At 44.3% G+C, this 16,182-nt stretch overlaps 1 protein-coding gene across 1 annotated transcript in view; it reads left to right on the top strand.

The window, feature by feature from the left end:
- Positions 1–16,182, top strand: part of SLCO5A1 (solute carrier organic anion transporter family member 5A1) — a gene marked incomplete at both ends in the record, with an annotated part of 119,121 nt that overhangs the window by 33,230 nt on the left and 69,709 nt on the right. Inside the window, one exon of the mRNA XM_082858367.1 lies at positions 12,364–12,496. Coding sequence (XP_082714493.1) covers positions 12,364–12,496 — 133 coding nt within the window. The remainder of the gene's footprint in view (positions 1–12,363; positions 12,497–16,182) is intronic.

Raw genomic sequence — 16,182 nt, 5'->3', positions numbered from 1 at the left:
TGTGTTTCCTTTTAGACTACAAATGACTTTGAAAGTATTTCTAAAGAAAGATGGTGAGTGTCAACCAACTACTGTTTGCTCTGGTGGAGAGCAAAATACACTCGGAATCTACTTAAAGGCATCGCCCTCATCTTCTCATTTGCGACCTAAGTTGCTCTCTGAATGTTTTGGCAAAGTGGTAGACTCTTCCCTGACTGCTGTGGCAGCTCTTCTTTTGCCGTCAGGCCTGTGTCGAAATAACTGAATCACTTAAAAGAAAGAAAAGTTGCTGCTCAAAATAACCGAGATCAGAGGTCTCTTATCTGCCTGTGCTTGTGAGTGGAAGGCACGAGTGAGGGAATGTTTTCCTTCAACCTGGCGCTCTGGTGCTAGGAAGTACCTTGGCTAATTTTCAAGGAGCTGTGCAAGTTGAGTGTCAGTTGGTGTCACTGCTGCTGTGTTGCAGTGAAGTGTGGCTTGCTTTTCATGTCCTCTTGTTGTGTATAGTAGCTGTGCTACTAAATATATTCAAGAAGGCGACCTCCTATCACTATGTCCCAGATGGCTTTGGTGGTCATTTGAGGACCTTAGGCAGGTATGCAAAACGTTTCTCTGTGGGAGCATCCTGGGTGTGAGCCCAGGTCCTGAGACTGAGCCTGAATTTTACTTGTAACCTAAACCCCTGTCAGCATCAGTTCCTAGTGGCGTGCACAGTCATGTGGGTCACTGAGAAAGTAGGTCCTGCCCCAGAGGGGACATTGCAAAGTGGTGGATAGAGAGGGATGAGTAGTGGGTGGTGGAGAGCAACACGGATGCAGGGGCTGGTCCATTAAAGGTCAAGTTCAAATGAGGGTATGGCAAATCCAGGCCAGTTACAAAGAGGCTCTGAGGATTTGGGAAGCCCAGCAGGGGAGGGTGGTGCCCCATGGAGGGCCTGGCAGAGGTAAGGGTCAGGCCTGGAGTGGGGTGGGGTGAGGGCCAGTGCTCTGTGACTGTAAAGCCCGGGAACCACGTCTGTCAAACCCAGCACTTCATGGGAAAGGGGGATAGAGATGGCACACAGGACAGGGCAGCCCCAGGGATCCAGGGAGCGCGGGCCGTGGATGGAGCGCAGTGTTGCAAGGATGAATCCACTTGGACGGCTGCTGTTAGTTCACTCAAGGGCGGAAGGCCATGCCTGCCTGGCGTCTGTGTTCGACGACGTTTATTAGTGCCGATGGTCAGCAGTGCGTAGGGATTGATAAGGCATCCCTGAAAAAAGTCCTTGTTCCCGCGGAACTGACATTCCAGTGGGAGAGACAGACATTAAGCAGCTCCCCCCGCCCCCAAACGTCACGTTGTGTGGTGATGTGTGCCACGGTGAGATCTCCAGCAGGGTAAGGCGGTCAGACGTGCCGAGGGTGGGGAACAGGTTGTCCTGTTAGACATGGGGTGAGCGTTGGCTACTCTAAGGGGTGATATTTGAGCAGAGATCAGGAAGAAGTAGGGAGTGAGCCACATGGGGATATGGGGGAAAATATTAAAAGGAGAAGAAGAGCATCTGATCGACTGGCCTGGGTTCGTCCCCTGTCCACCGATGAACCACCAAGGACAGGGCTCCAAGGACACGGCTCCAGGCCGTCAGGACTGTGCGGTGAGGAGGCGGATGGTCCCAAAGGAAAGCAGAATGGCTTTTCTTGAAAGAAGGGAGCCTGGAAACTGAAAGAAAAGATGTCCCCCCTTCCCGCCCCAGTTGAGGGTAGTGGTTCTTTCACTGAATTCTGCCCATAAATGAGAATGCGTGAGAAGGAGAATTGTTTTCACTCCCAAGAGCTGGGGCCAGCAGGGATGAGGTGGCAGGAGAGGCCTCCGGCCATGACATGGTACCCTGGACTCCATCCCGCCTGAGTTGCAATGACTGGTGTCGGAGGGAGAGAGGGAGGGGAGGGGAGGGGAAGACAGGAACAAGTGCTCAGGAGGACCAGGACCAGGGCCCTGGTTTCCCTTCCTAGAAGGCCTGCCCTCCACTGCACAGTGGAAGTAACTTGTTCCTCAACAGCAGAAAAATCACTTCTTAAGGATGCTGAATGGTAGGGGAAGCCAGTGAGATGCTGCTGTCCACCCGCACTGTCTCAGAGCAGAGGGGCTGGCAGCCTGCACACAGCTGGGTACCAAGGCCCCCGGATGGGCCGGGGATGGCGGCGGTGGTGGTCCCTCTTCTCTACCTCCCCCCCCCCCCAGGTGTAAGATCACCTGCAGTTCCCTGAACACGTTGGGCGCTTCCAAATCCCCACGCCTGTGCCATGCGAACCCCTCAGCCGCTGGTGTCCTTTCTCCTATCCTTGCAGGCTTAGGCCAGGAGCCCTCTTTTCCATGAAGCTCTCTCTGTCCTCTCTCCTCAACTGTTACAATGCATCATCCTTCCCCTGTGGTCCACAGCGCGTCGTTGGTGTTGGTTGTATTTAATCACTGAGCTTTGAATCATAGTTGGTTTTACATGTTTCTTTCTGGGGGATCACACACCCCTCTTATTCACCTTTGCAATGCCCCCTCCTTGTCCCAGGGCCTGGCATCACAGAGTGCATGGCTGAGTGAGAGACCTGTGACCCCGCGATGTGGAGCACTGCTCAACCATTTGGGGTATGAGGCCAGGAAGGAGGTGACTGCGAAGCCCTCTGTGGTACTGGGATCTTTGCTGGTTTTGATTGGGCCCCTCGGTTTCCCCGGTCCAGTGAGGCTCATGGCTGCCTGACTGACCACTGTGAGGGGTTCTGGAGTCGTTTCTTGGGATTTAGGGTGTAGGCAAGTAAAACTTACCACCCCAAATAGCTCTTTGCCATGGGATTATTTCAAGCTGAAAATAATCAAGGCCCAAAAGACTCGGGAAGAACATTTGACCTTCCCCCTAAGTGCATAAAAGTCTAGATAGAGGACCTGTTCCGGGAAGGGAGCTATCACTGTAGATAACTATGGAGGAACTAGGTGTGTGGACAGGGGGGGAACCTAGCAAAGTCTGTTTGTTACAATTCCTCTCTGTGTCCCGGAGTCTCTGCCTGGCCCAGTAAGCATTCATTTACCAAATCTTTGCTTTTCCATCTCCATGTGAAATTGCCTTACTCCCCTTTGAGGTCCCGAACCACTACCCCCAACATCCTCTTTTGTCTTTAGCTGAACTTGGTGTTTAAGGCTTTGGCCTTGGTATAATGGCTTTGGCCATTTTGGTGAGTTGAGTTTTCCTGAGTCTCTCCCATGTATACATGTTATTAAACTTTTGTGTGATTTTTCTCCTGTTGATCTGATTCGTGTCAGTTGAATTCTTAGACCAGCCAGAAGAACCTAGAAGGACAGAGAAAATTGCCCGCTCTCCGACAAGGGGCAGGTTGAGTCATCCAACACGGATTCCGTAGACTTCAGAGAGCTGCTGCCTGGGTCGCAGCTGATCTCACGGAACAACCTTATTCGAGATAATTTTGTAGCCAAGTTGGGCTTTTGTGATGAGGAAGGAGGGCCTTTCAACTCTGCCAGAAATGGAGAAACGGAGGTGTCCGACTGCAGGGGTGGAACCCGTGCAGGCTGGCATCGCAGGGTGCATTGTGCTTCTTCTCTCAGGGAGCCACTGGGAAGGTTGATCAACCCGTAGGACCCTCCCCAGGGCAGGCGGAACTGAACGAGGTGCCCTCTGGCTTGTTTGTTTCACTCTGCGGGCCTGGCTTGTCTTACTGTTAGTGCTTATTCATCGCAGACCTCGGATTTAGAACTTGAATGTTCTCATTACTGGATAATTCGAGACAACAATCATAGGGTCCAGCTAATCAAATAAGCCGTGTGCAAAGCGAGCCTTGAGCCCAGGGCAGAATTAACCCTGAGTCGCTCAGGCTGCCATCCCTAACTGGAGGGGGGAGGCATGCAAGGCAGCGGGGACAGGACCACAGAGACAGTGGGGAGATGGGTCCGGATGTGATACGAGGCCCAGCCCAGCTTCTAACAAGCCACTGCTAAAACTGATCACAAAATAAGCAAAATGTAAGAGAAGACTAAGCTAAACAAAGACTGTGCAAAGAAGATCTTGTCAGAAGGATAAAGAAAAGAAAGCGAAACCGCCAAATACAAAAACACAAGTTCAAATTCAGGAGTTTAACAAGATTTAAGGTTTGAAATCAAACAAATTTTTAAAAATAAAAAAATTAGCCTAATAAAAATAAGGCTAAAAAAGTAAGTAAACTTACTTAAGGTATGAGAACTAGAAGGTAATCAATGATTTAAAAGAAAAACTTGGAAGTTAATTAAAAAATAAAACCCGGATGAAAAGTGTTTTTAAAAAGATACAATGCAAAACAAACAAAAAAAATGGTTCTGAAGAACCTAGGGGCAGGACAGGAATAAATACACAGACATAGAGAATGGACTTGAGGACACGGGGAGGGGGAAGGGTAAGCTGGGACGAAGTTAGAGAGTGGCATGGACACATATACACTACCAAATGTAAAATATAGCTAGTGGGAAGCAGCCGCATAGCACAGGGAGATCAGCTCAGTGCTTTGTGACCACCTAGAGGGGTGGGATAGGGAGGGTGCGAGGGAGACACAAGAGGGAGGGGATATGGGGATATATGTATATGTATAGCTGATTCACTTTCTTATAAAGCAGAAACTAACACACCCTTGTAAAGCAATTATACTCCAATAAAGATGTTAACAAATATTATCCATTTCAACTTTTTGATTCAATAGGTTGACAATTTCAATAAAAAATTTTGAAGATTATATAAAGGTTAAGTCTACAGTAGAAACAATAAAAATGTGAAGGTAAATGGGATTCAAAATAGAAGTTAATGGGCTTTAACGTAGAAAGCATAAGTGGTCACGGAATAGGGTAAAGAGTAATTTAAGAAGGAGATTAAAATGAAGGGTCTGAAGGTAACAAAGCTTGTGAAAAGATAAGTGAAGGAAACATGGGCTGGAAGCAGGCGAGGGGACAGTCCTTAAATTGTAGCTGGGTCAGTCTTCTCCAAGAGTGGTCTCTGACGAACCTGCTGTGATGTCCAAGGCCAAGGTGAAGAGCTGGTTCCCCCCTTTGAAGGGGGCCCTTTCCCATCAAGTGTGGCTTCTTTTTTTTTTTTTTTTTAAGAAATATTTTATTTTATTTTATTTTTTGGCTGCGTTGGGTCTTCGTTGCTGCACACGGGCCTTCTCTAGCTGTGGCGAGCAGGGGCTACTCTCAGTTGCGGTGCACGGGCTTCTCATTGCAGTGGCTTCTCTTGTTGCAGAGCACGGGCTCTAGAGCACAGGCTTAGTAGTTGTGGCGCATAGGCTTAGCTGCTCTGCGGCATGTGGGATCTTCCCGGACCGGAGCTCGAACCCGTGTCCCCTGCATTGGCAGGCGGATTCTTAACCACTGCGCCACCGGAGAAGTCCCCAAGTGTGGCTTCTTAACTCTACAAAAGTACGTGACTGAGCTTGGTTTGGGGCAGGAGTTATAATCCTCGGGCCATGAAGGTCTGGTTCTGTGCAACACACGCAGTAACAAAGCTCCGAATTCGTCATACAATCTTCAGAGGAATAACCTCAGTCAGACGTTTGTGACAGCTTAAAGCTGGCATCAGGAAAGGTTTATTAAGTGGAGTATTGACGTATCGTAGCCACATGGTGACACACCATTTAGCCTTGACAAATGTTCTAGAAAAATATGTATCGACATAGGAAATGTCCAAGGTATTATGTGAAAAACATATTATAGACAAGTACTATAATATTAAACATATTAAAAACAGTTATACAACAAGTACTGTATAATTCCAGTAACTTAAAAAGTTGATACAGTATATGAATAGTACAACATATTTATTACCGTTATTATCTGGATGGTAGGAATTGTGGATGATTTTTAAAAAATAATTATTTTTTGTGCTCTTGAAAGTTTTCTCGTGGATTCAGGGAATCCATGTTATATTTTGTATCATTAAAAAAACCCCTAAAGGTTATTGAAGAAGAACGGATACAGACATATGCTTAGCTTCAGAAAGATGCTCTTTGCTGCACTTCTGTGAGAAAAGAAAGGTCTAGATATTCTCTCTCCCCACTCTCATCTGCCCGGCCCATTATCAAAAATAGTGATTCTAGAAGAGGTCATTTTTTAAGGTCCTATAAACCTGTTAAGGATGCCTTCTGTTAAATAATGTATGTTTGATCTGTACAAAATTAATATTTAATAATATTTATTAGAGAATGAATAGGTAATCTTTCAGCACACAAAAACACAACTTAATATTTCTTCAGTGTTTGTTATATGCTATGCACTTTATGTGCATATTCTTACTTAATGTCCATTTTTTGAGAAAAGAGAGGGTAAATAACTTGCTGTTATTTATAATTTGCACAGAAGCAGGGGAGTGGGAGTCTAACCTGAGACAGTTTGACTCCAGGGTCATGTTCCCTGTACTGTACTGACATCAGTGCTTCCTGTGTGAGTAGTTTTGTGTTTGAGGTCTTCGAGGAGATTTAGAAATGTGTAGCTCATGCTGTCTCCCTCAAGGAGCGTCCAAGCTACTTGGAAAGATAAAGAGGTGATGTGCAGCAGTAAAACACACCTGTTCCAGTAGGCAGCGCAGATGGTACTTGATGTGACATTCAAGGAGAGACATTCCTGTGGCCTCCAGAGGTCAGAGGGGGCCTCATGAAGGAGCCGGGCTTTGAAGGATGGGGAGTGTAGCACATGAAGACCATAGAGCTATATAGGTCAAGCAATAAATACCGTGTTCTGGAGAAAAGGAATAGGGAGTGACCATGCAGCCAGCACATAGAAAGCAGAGACTCTGGGGACAACTCAAGCCACAGGGGATGCTACTGGAAGACATCAACATACAACTGGGCAAGAGGAGACGAAGGCATAGTCAGGAGAGAAATAATACCTAAACTACAGGAGACAGGCTAGGGGTCAAGTGAAGACAGAGCTGGTGGATGAGAAGTGGAGTGACGGCAAGAGAAGAGAGGAAGAGTGAGACGACTTCAGATGGTTCTGTACCTAAGTCCGTCACTAATGAGCCAGTAATGGGGAAACTGTATGTCTTGGTGAGAAAGGGGGCCAGCAGGTCCAGACAAAGGAGAAGCCAGAGGCACAGGGTAGGGATTACGGGACATAGTCGTTCTCTGGCCATGGTACTGTTCTAAAATACAGTGTATTAAGGGGAAATTTGAGGTTTCGTGAGGCCAGTAGATTAGGAGATGATTACCGTTGAAATGATAGCTTGCTTCTCGCAGGTGCCAAGAAGCGGGGCACACAGTGACAGGGTCAGTTGGAGGTAGAGAGGGAGGAACTGTGAGCGTGGTTTCCCCAGGAAGGAATGAGTGAGGCAGGGTAATCAGGTGTAGGATTGGCTCTTCTGAGTAACTTCAGAGGGCCCTGGGGTGTAGGTGCTGTCTGTCCCTAGTTGTCTGGTACCCGGCTCTGGGATGAGTAGGGCAGGTGGATGGCGGCCTGGAGTGTGGAGCTCAACAAAAGAGGTGTTTGAGGTGTGGGCTCCATCTTGGTTGGTTTGCATTTGAAAAGTGAACTCTCACTTTGAGTTGCTCACCATCTCTAGGGGTTGGCTAAACCTTGGGAGGGGCTGCCCCTCCAGGCTTTGCAAATCCTCAGATGTCAAAGCATAAGAATAAAGAAAATGAAAGACATGGTTAACACAGATATGTAACCAACCTATAAATATTTACTGAATGCCTCCCATGCCCAAACACTAAACTGTGTGCATCAGCTAGTATGAAATAATAATAACAACAAAACTAGCATAGTCTTCTGTAGCCCTCACCATGTGCCAACAGTCCACACGCTTTACAAGAATGAACCCATTTAATGCCTGTAACAACCCTACGGGGAAGTACGTTTACCGTCTCAATTTTAGAGATGAGGCTCAGAGAGGTTGAGCAACTTGCTAACGTCACATAACGAGGAAGAATTGAAGCAGGGATTTGAACCCAGGAGGCTGGAGTCTGTGTTTTAACTACTACCTAATATTATATATGATATAGTTCCCGCTGTCCAGGTTGAAGAGCTACTTCAAAAGGCAAAATATAAATATTCGAAGAGATACGTATAAGTAAAGAGCAGGGCATATTTAATCTCAAAAGAAGGTATGGGGATATATGCATATGTATAGCTGATTCACTTTGTTATAAAGCAGAAACTAACACACCACTGTAAAGCAATTATACTCCAATAAAGGTGTTAAAAAAAAAAAAAGAATGGAATGGTCCAGGTTCTCTCAAAGGGGAGGTGTGTGAGACCACCCACGGAGAGGGCAGGAAGAAAAGACTGGAACTTGTATTTATGTTTCTATTGTTAGCTCATCGAACAGCCTGTCTTCTCAGTACAAGCTCCTTTCCTCATCATGAGAAAAAAAAACGAATGATAGTATAATCACATCTGATGAGACACAGTCAAAAACCATGAAATTACCAAGTTCACTATATGAAATATGGCTTGACATCTATGTCATTACCTAGTGTCTCAAGAGATGATAGACACTGAGGAAGAGTTTGTCACTGACATCTGTTGTTAATGGCCGTAGACGGTGCAGACTCCGTGGTGGTGATGGAAGCAGTGAATAATGGGAGTGAGTATGGGTGATGCCTCCTATACTGCTGGGTACGGGGGACACAGCAGTGAACCCCTCCGTCAGGCGTCCCTGATCTCGTGGAGCTTACGGTCTGCTCGGGGAGAACAGGGGATCAACAAGATGAACCAAGGAAAGATAAAGTGTGTTAGGTGGTGATACATGCTGAGGAGAAACATGGATCAGAGAAGCGACGGGAAGAATGGGGGAGAGAGTTGTAACTTTTTAGATAACACGGCCGAGTGAGGTCTCGGTGAGAAGGGACAGAGTAATTACCTGGTGGAACGAAGGGAATGAACCATGTGGCTGTCTCTGGGCAAGACACCCCTGCCCACCACGCACAGAGCAAGTACTAACACCCTAATGTGGGAACGTGTTCTGGAAGGTTGACGAAGATGAGGTCAGTGCGCCTGGAGCCCAGTGAATAGCTGGCGGATGGAGACCAAGGGGTGGGGCGAGGGTGTGGCCAGGTCCTTGCAGGCACGTGAAAGGACTTGGGCTTTTTTCCTGGGAGTGGAATGGGAAGACACTGGTGGGCGTGAGCGAAGAAGCGATGTGATCTGGCTCGTGTTTCTAGAGGATCAGTAAGGTTGCTGTGTTGAAAATACTTTGGAGGGAAGGAGGACAGAGACCAGCTGCAAGGCCTCGAGCAATTTTCCAGGTGAGCGATGATGGTGGCTTGGACCAGGGTGGAGGTACGGAGCGGCATATAGGACCTGATTTGATGGTAGAACCAACAGGATTTACCAATATAGATTCGAGCTGTGAGACAGAGACTCATGGTACATACACAGTATGTTACTGAAAAGTACACTGGGGGTACATGCTTCAAACGTCTTACTGGTAGGGATGTGTGAGAAAAACGGTGGAGGCCACTGGGAGAGACCATGTAATGTCTACAGGGATTTTGAGGAGAGAGATCAGTCAGGGGAGGATGCGCAGTGCTGGACGTGGTTGGGCCTTGAAGAATGGGTGGGATTCAGGGGGTTAGAAAGGCCTGGGGCGCACCCTGGGAGCCACAAAGGAAGGGATTTGACTCTGCCCAGGCCTGTTCTGAATCAGTCTGCGTGGAGCGCGAGCACAGGCAGGAGGTTTTAGGATTGAAATGGTAGCAGGCCAACTCGTCCCGCCCTTGAACTACAAGTAGAGTCAGGCTCCGGACGCACAGGCTCAGCGGCCATGGCTCACGGGCCCAGCCGCTCCGCGGCATGTGGGATCTTCCCGGACCGGGGCACGAACCCGTGTCCCCAGCATCGGCAGGCGGACTCTCAACCACTGCGCCACCAGGGAAGCCCAGATTTGATTTTTTTTCTTTTTTTTTAACATCTTTCTTGGAGTATAATATAATTGCTTTACAATGGTGTGTTAGTTTCTGCTGTATCACAAAGTGAATCAGCTGTACATATACATATGTTCCCATATCTCCTCCCTCTTGTGTCTCCCTCCCTCCCACCCTCCCTATCCCACCCCTTCACGCGGTCACAAAGCACCGAGCTGATCTCCCTGTGCTATGCGGCTGCTTCCCACTAGCCATCCGTTTTACGTTTGCTAGTGTATATATGGCCATGCCACTCTCTCACTTCGTCCCAGCTTACCCTTCCCCCTCCCCGTGTCCTCAAGTCCTGATTGGGAATTTTTGACCGAGGGAGTTAGTGGTTTGCTTTAACAATTTGCTCCTCTAAAAAGCTCTGAATAAGTGCCATTAGTTAATGAATTCACAAATGTTAACTCAGTGGCTAGAGTGATTTATTTACTAAGTGGGACTATAGTAGTAAGTTATATATACATATATGTATGATATATATTTATAAATATATAAACATATATTTATGTATTCAGCATAGTTATTGTACTATATTATATAGTATAACCTGTAGTATAGTTATATAGATGTACATATGTAGATGTACATATATGTATTTCTGTTAAGGAGAGTGATTCCATTGGACCTAACATTGTTTGCTGTATAATAAAAATGAATTTTTCTGATTCTATAGGTGAACTTTAAAAAGCTTGATCTATAGTTCATAAAGCAGTTAAGGTTTCTTGGTGCACGTTATATCATTGTTTTCCATTCGCCGGCTGACTGAGTGGTCCTGCCAGCACACATCCTGCACACGGCTTCTCGGCACGTCAAGATGCTGCACGCAGTGCCCCAGGCATAAAGAGTATGGCGGAAATACCTTTTCCTCCGTCTGTGTTTGTAAGACAGTCTCTTTCACGCCACAAGAACAATTTTGGGGAGAGGATTTGTGTCACATTTTGGCCTCATTACAGTTTTGAGTTGTAAATGGCGCTGGTTTGCCTGGAGGTGTAAACATCTATTTTATCTTCATGTGCTCATGGGAATACCTGAAACTGAAAAAATACTTTCTGTTCTTGAGTTCTGTTTCAGGCTATAAACAGAGAGGTTAACAAGATATTTATCAAAATTCAAATTTTATTTTATTAAAAGCGTGCGTCCAACAGAATGCCAATTACTTGCTGCTATGCCTCGGTTCTTCATTTCCAAACACAGATGGAGAAGTCGAAGAACCTAATGTCTTATTACAATCATATGATTCTGTAAGATAAATAAACACTGTGCTTTTCTCTTCTGAAATGGTGAGGAAAGTGCGAGCAGGTGTTAAATTACTGTCTGCAGTTATAAGTTACAGGAAGTATAAGGTTATTCAGTGTTTATTTAGGTGCAGCTGATAAAGTCAGGCGAAGGGATTCTGACTAGTCCAAATTTGCTTTCTGGTAAATAGGTACTATTTAAAGGATATGACAAATCACTTCTTCTTTGGTTAAAATGCACGAAAGCAACAGAAATGAGAAGCGTGTATCGCCTGAGTTTATCATGCCTTGCACACAGGGGTATCTTAACAGTGTTTATTGATTTGTCCCCAAATAACTGAGTTTCAACAGGGGGAAACGTGTGTTTGGAGTGCAGCTAGATTTTTCTATGACTTTCAAGGAATTTCCTATTCTACCTCAAAATTTACAAATTGGCGATATGTTATTTATTTTAAAAATAAATAACAATTAATAATTTAATTAAACAAATTAAAATTTATTTAATAAATTTCAATCACAGCAGTGAAAGCAATATAAACAAATGACAGTGCATCTGTTGTTGTCATTTTTCCTATAAGCCCATTTTGATGGCCGCATTTTTTTGGACAGAATGACAACCTTTCTGATCTACTGACAGTAACCCTTTGGACACGTGCTTTAAAACTTTTTCAAATTCAGCTGTGCGTTAGTGCTTTCCATTTGAACTGTCTCACTCATGCCATTGAAGGAGATTTATTAACCTTTAAGTAATATTCCTCATTTAACAATAAACCAAACACATTGTGAGGTCTTCTTTGATTCTCAAGTGGTGATTTGAAAATATTAGTGCTTTGAGGGGGCTGAATCCAGCTTCATGGCAAAACTGGCCTCGAGTTCCCTCAGCCCGTTAGCATCTTCTAGCTGGGATGAGGGACATCTACTTCTTTCTCTTTTCTTATCTTGAGACTACCTGTTAGCCTCTCTTGGTTATCCAGTGACTGCCTTAATAACTAGCCCCGGTCTGTACTTTCAGAAGTAACCAAAGAAGTTCTGATGTTCTAAGAGGACAACAGGGAACAGTTAAATAAAGGACACGGTTTGAAACCCAAATGTCAACATAGACAGGATCTCTAAAGTTCTCTGTTTTTGGAAGTTGTTAACTGGATTTAACTGTGACATATGCATGGTAGGACTGAAATTAGACAACTACTGAAACAAATGACACGATGTTATATTTCACATTTCCCCTTCTGTCTTCTCAGCCATCATGTATGTCATGGGAGCACTTGGTCCTGCAGTGGGATATTTATTAGGTGGACTTCTTATTGGTTTTTACGTTGATCCCAGAAGTCCCATTCACCTTAATCAGGATGACCCTCGTTTCATTGGAAACTGGTAAGAATCGTTTATTAAATCTTCCATTTCACTTGGTATTGTTATAGAGTAATAGTCCCCTTGTAGTTAAAATAAGAATTTCCCCAACGGGAAGATGAAAAATAGCTAAACGTCACCTAGGAGGGGTTGGCAGGCAGGATAATAATCCCCAAAGATACCCTTGTCCTAATTCCCAGAACCTATGAATGTGTTACCTTCACATGGCAGAAGGGATTTTGCTGATGTGAATAAGTTTAGGCTCTTGGGATGGGGAGATTATCCTGGATGATCCGAGTGGGTCCAGTGTAATTACAAGGGTCCTTATAAGGGAAAGAGAGAGGCAGGAGGGTCAGAGTAAGAGAGGGAGATTTGATGATTGGAGCAGAGGTTGGAGTGATGTGCCTCAAACATGGAGGAAGAGACCGTGAGCTAAGGAATGCAGGTGGATCGCAGAAGCTTTTTCCCCCAGAGCCTCCAGAAGGAATGCAGTCCTGCCAGCCCATTTTTTACTTCTGACCTCCAGAACTCTTAAGATGATACATTTGTGTTGTCTTAAGCCAGGGCGCCTGTGGTGATCTGTTACCACGGCAATAGGAAACTAACACAGAGGGGTTGGGAACATCCGTTTAATCCATATTCTTTAGGTTTGGGATGGCTGGTTTCTTCATAGCAGAGTGAAGGAAAAGGGGAACGCGGCTACGTCGGAACTTCCCTGTGTACTTTAATCGTAGCTTTCATTTTCTTTTCTGTGCCTTTAAAAAAATATTTTCTGCCACTTCCTTATTATATTTGTGTTTCTGCTTTGTCCTTCTCCACTGCCCAGGACTCTAGCCCTGCGTTTCCACTGTCCCACTCTTAGTGAATCTTTTCACTAGGTGATAGTTCCTTCCCCTGGGTGTGCTGGGGATGTAGCCACTCTCTCACTTGCTAGCCTTGAATTGTCTTGCTAAATAAGCAAGTTTAGGATTTAGAATGAGAACTTTGGATGATAGGTTACTTATCCCTGTCTCCAAGGGCTGCATTTGAATTCTTCCCAATTCTCATCTTGAACATAAGGAGTTATTTCTTCATGATTGCAAACACTCGCTCAAAGTATCGGCATCTCAAATTCATTAAACATGGATTGGTAATAGGCACACATTGATAAGAAAATTTCATTTTAGAACAGAGAATTTCATTAATTAGAAACTAGTGTCAAGTAATTACTTTCTAAAGAGTTTCTTAGACTACTTGTGTTCTCTCTGTGTTTCATTATAATTTAATAACCTCATAACTTGAGCTGTGTGAGAATAATGTTTAACACTATTTTCTAAGCAGTTAATAAATATTAATTACATGATAGAACACTTGTTATTTTTATAAGTAAATACTCTTTGAAGGTGGAAGTGCTAAGATCTAGATGAGCCTAGCCTGGTAGAATTTTCAAATCATGCAAAAGGGAGCGTTCCCTTGTCAGCAGTAGGGGAATGACACAGGAATTTTAAGTTCTTGATCAATAGTGAAATTTTTGGCCTCTACTGTTTGCTTTGCAGTTCTGAAATAATTCAGAGTAAAGATTTTTTTAAAAGTTCTCAGAAAACTAGATTATTAAAATGTATCTGTGAACATCCCATGTACAATCTGTGTTCTGTATAGATTTCCATGAGAAGAGCATGGCAATAAGGGAACGTCTGGAAGGAGAAGGCAAGGAGGACAGCTCAGGGGCAAGGAGAAGGCAAGGAAGCAGGAGCTTTAAGATTACAAGTGCTTTATGCTGTTTTCTAAAAGTTTTCTAGTAGACATCAACCCAGTTGGTAGCAAAGTAGAACAATTGAGTGCAGACCCTGAAGCCACACTCCCCTGGTTTTAAATCCCAGTCTGCCACCTGTGTGACCTTGGGGAAGTTACTTAACTTCCCTGGGCCTCAGGGGGTTTTTTAAATCCATAAAATGGAAATAGTGGCAGTACCTACTTGATAGGGTTGTTGTGAGGAATAAATGAGTCTATGTATGTGGAGCTCTAAGCAGTTCTTCCTACGTAACGTGTGTTACCTATTATTCAGTCCTTTGAATTTAATCAATGTTCAAGTAGTTTTATTCCTTTTAATGGCTCAGTATTCCACAAATGATAAAAGTTGTCAGTATAGAAATGTATACTAGGGAGTCTCTTTGAAAATGAATTTTGTTTATTGAGTAGCTCTGTTTGTAACAGACTTCTACCTTGAACAAAGACAGTTATTTGATACAATGTTAGTTTCTGTGGTGCCTAGTGGCAATGCTAGGATTTTTGGGAAATATATGCTGGAAGAGCGAAGGAAGGAATGAGTGAATAATGCTAATATTGATTGGGTGCTGTGTGTCAAGCATTATTCTAAGAGCTTTACCAGCATTTTCATTGAAGCCTTATAACAACCACATGTAGTCACTAAGAGTGTGCCCATTTTGCAGATGAGATATTGATGGTCAGCGACTTGAACACCTTGCCCAAAGTCTCAGAGTCAGTGGGAGCTGGACAAGAAATTGAGTCCAGGGTGGAGGTTTTAGTCAATGTACTTCACTGTCCTCCCTTCATGAATAGTCTCTGAGTAATGGTTCATGAAAGGGAGTCAGGAGCCCTGGCTTTTCAATTTTAGCTCTTCCTGATGCATCCTTTTCCAACATATAATGCACACTTCCTTGCCTTACTTAGCTTTTCTCAACGTCCTCTTTAGCACCACCATTATATCATGTGTTAACTTCGATGTTACTGGAGACCGATTTGCTCTGCTTAGAAATGTCCCTAAACATTTTTTTAATCTTTTTGTCTATTCACTGTAATTCTTTCCCTTCTTCTGTTATTTTCTCCCTTTGGGGAATTCTGAGTGTATCTTTAATGTTTGCATATAATTTTAAGTCAATGGCTCTGGGTGGAGGTGGGAGCCTTGAGTGCAGATCTACGTAAAAAACAAAACTAGCTACCATGGATTTATTGTTGCTTTGGGGGCAGGCATTTTATTAGGTCTTATACATTGTCTTATTAATTTTGGTGACCCCCCCCCAAAAAAGTTATTATTACTTCCCTTTCAGACGAGAAAGTCTGTTCAGAAAAGCAAACTAATTTCCCCAGGATCTTCGAGCTAGTAAGTGGGAAAGACAGGATAAAAACCCAGGTCAGTCTGAAGCCACAACTCAAGAATTGCCCCTTATAGTCTGCTGCCTGCCCTCCTCTGGAGAGAGCATGAGAGGTCCGGGAAACTAAGGGGTTCGGGGGACTTGAATGCAGAGGTTGCAGAAAGAAATTCAAGAAAGATAATGGCAGGACTGGGTTAGTAAAGTCCTCGTATGTGGCCAAGTACAAAAAGGGCCAGATATTATCATAGCTATGTCCCTGCCGACAGATGGCTCTGTTTTTAAAACACCTATCTCATTCAATTTATTTATTTAGGAAGTGTTTTGAGTACCTAACCTGTGTTAGGCACTGGGTTCGTGATTAAATACTGAATCCTTGAGATGGCTGGAAGTCTGCCCTGAGCAGTCTTCTAAAAATAAAACCTTTTTCTGATTGCTTTAATATCTTAATTGGATATAACGTTAAGTATCTTTGAAAATAGCACACTGGATGGTCTGTGTTCTTACTGCGTTATATTCAACATGAATTCTTAGAATGCTGTTTGCGTTCTGATAACAATGGATGGGAACGTATTGATACAGAGGCCAGAATCTGAGCGTTTATGAACTTGGACACTTTGA

Source organism: Leucopleurus acutus (genome assembly GCF_964270905.1).
Source record: "Leucopleurus acutus genome assembly, chromosome: 17".
Classification (NCBI taxonomy): domain Eukaryota; kingdom Metazoa; phylum Chordata; class Mammalia; order Artiodactyla; family Delphinidae; genus Leucopleurus; species Leucopleurus acutus.
Note: the sequence above shows the minus strand (reverse complement) of the source record. Positions and strands in the feature narration are given on the sequence as shown.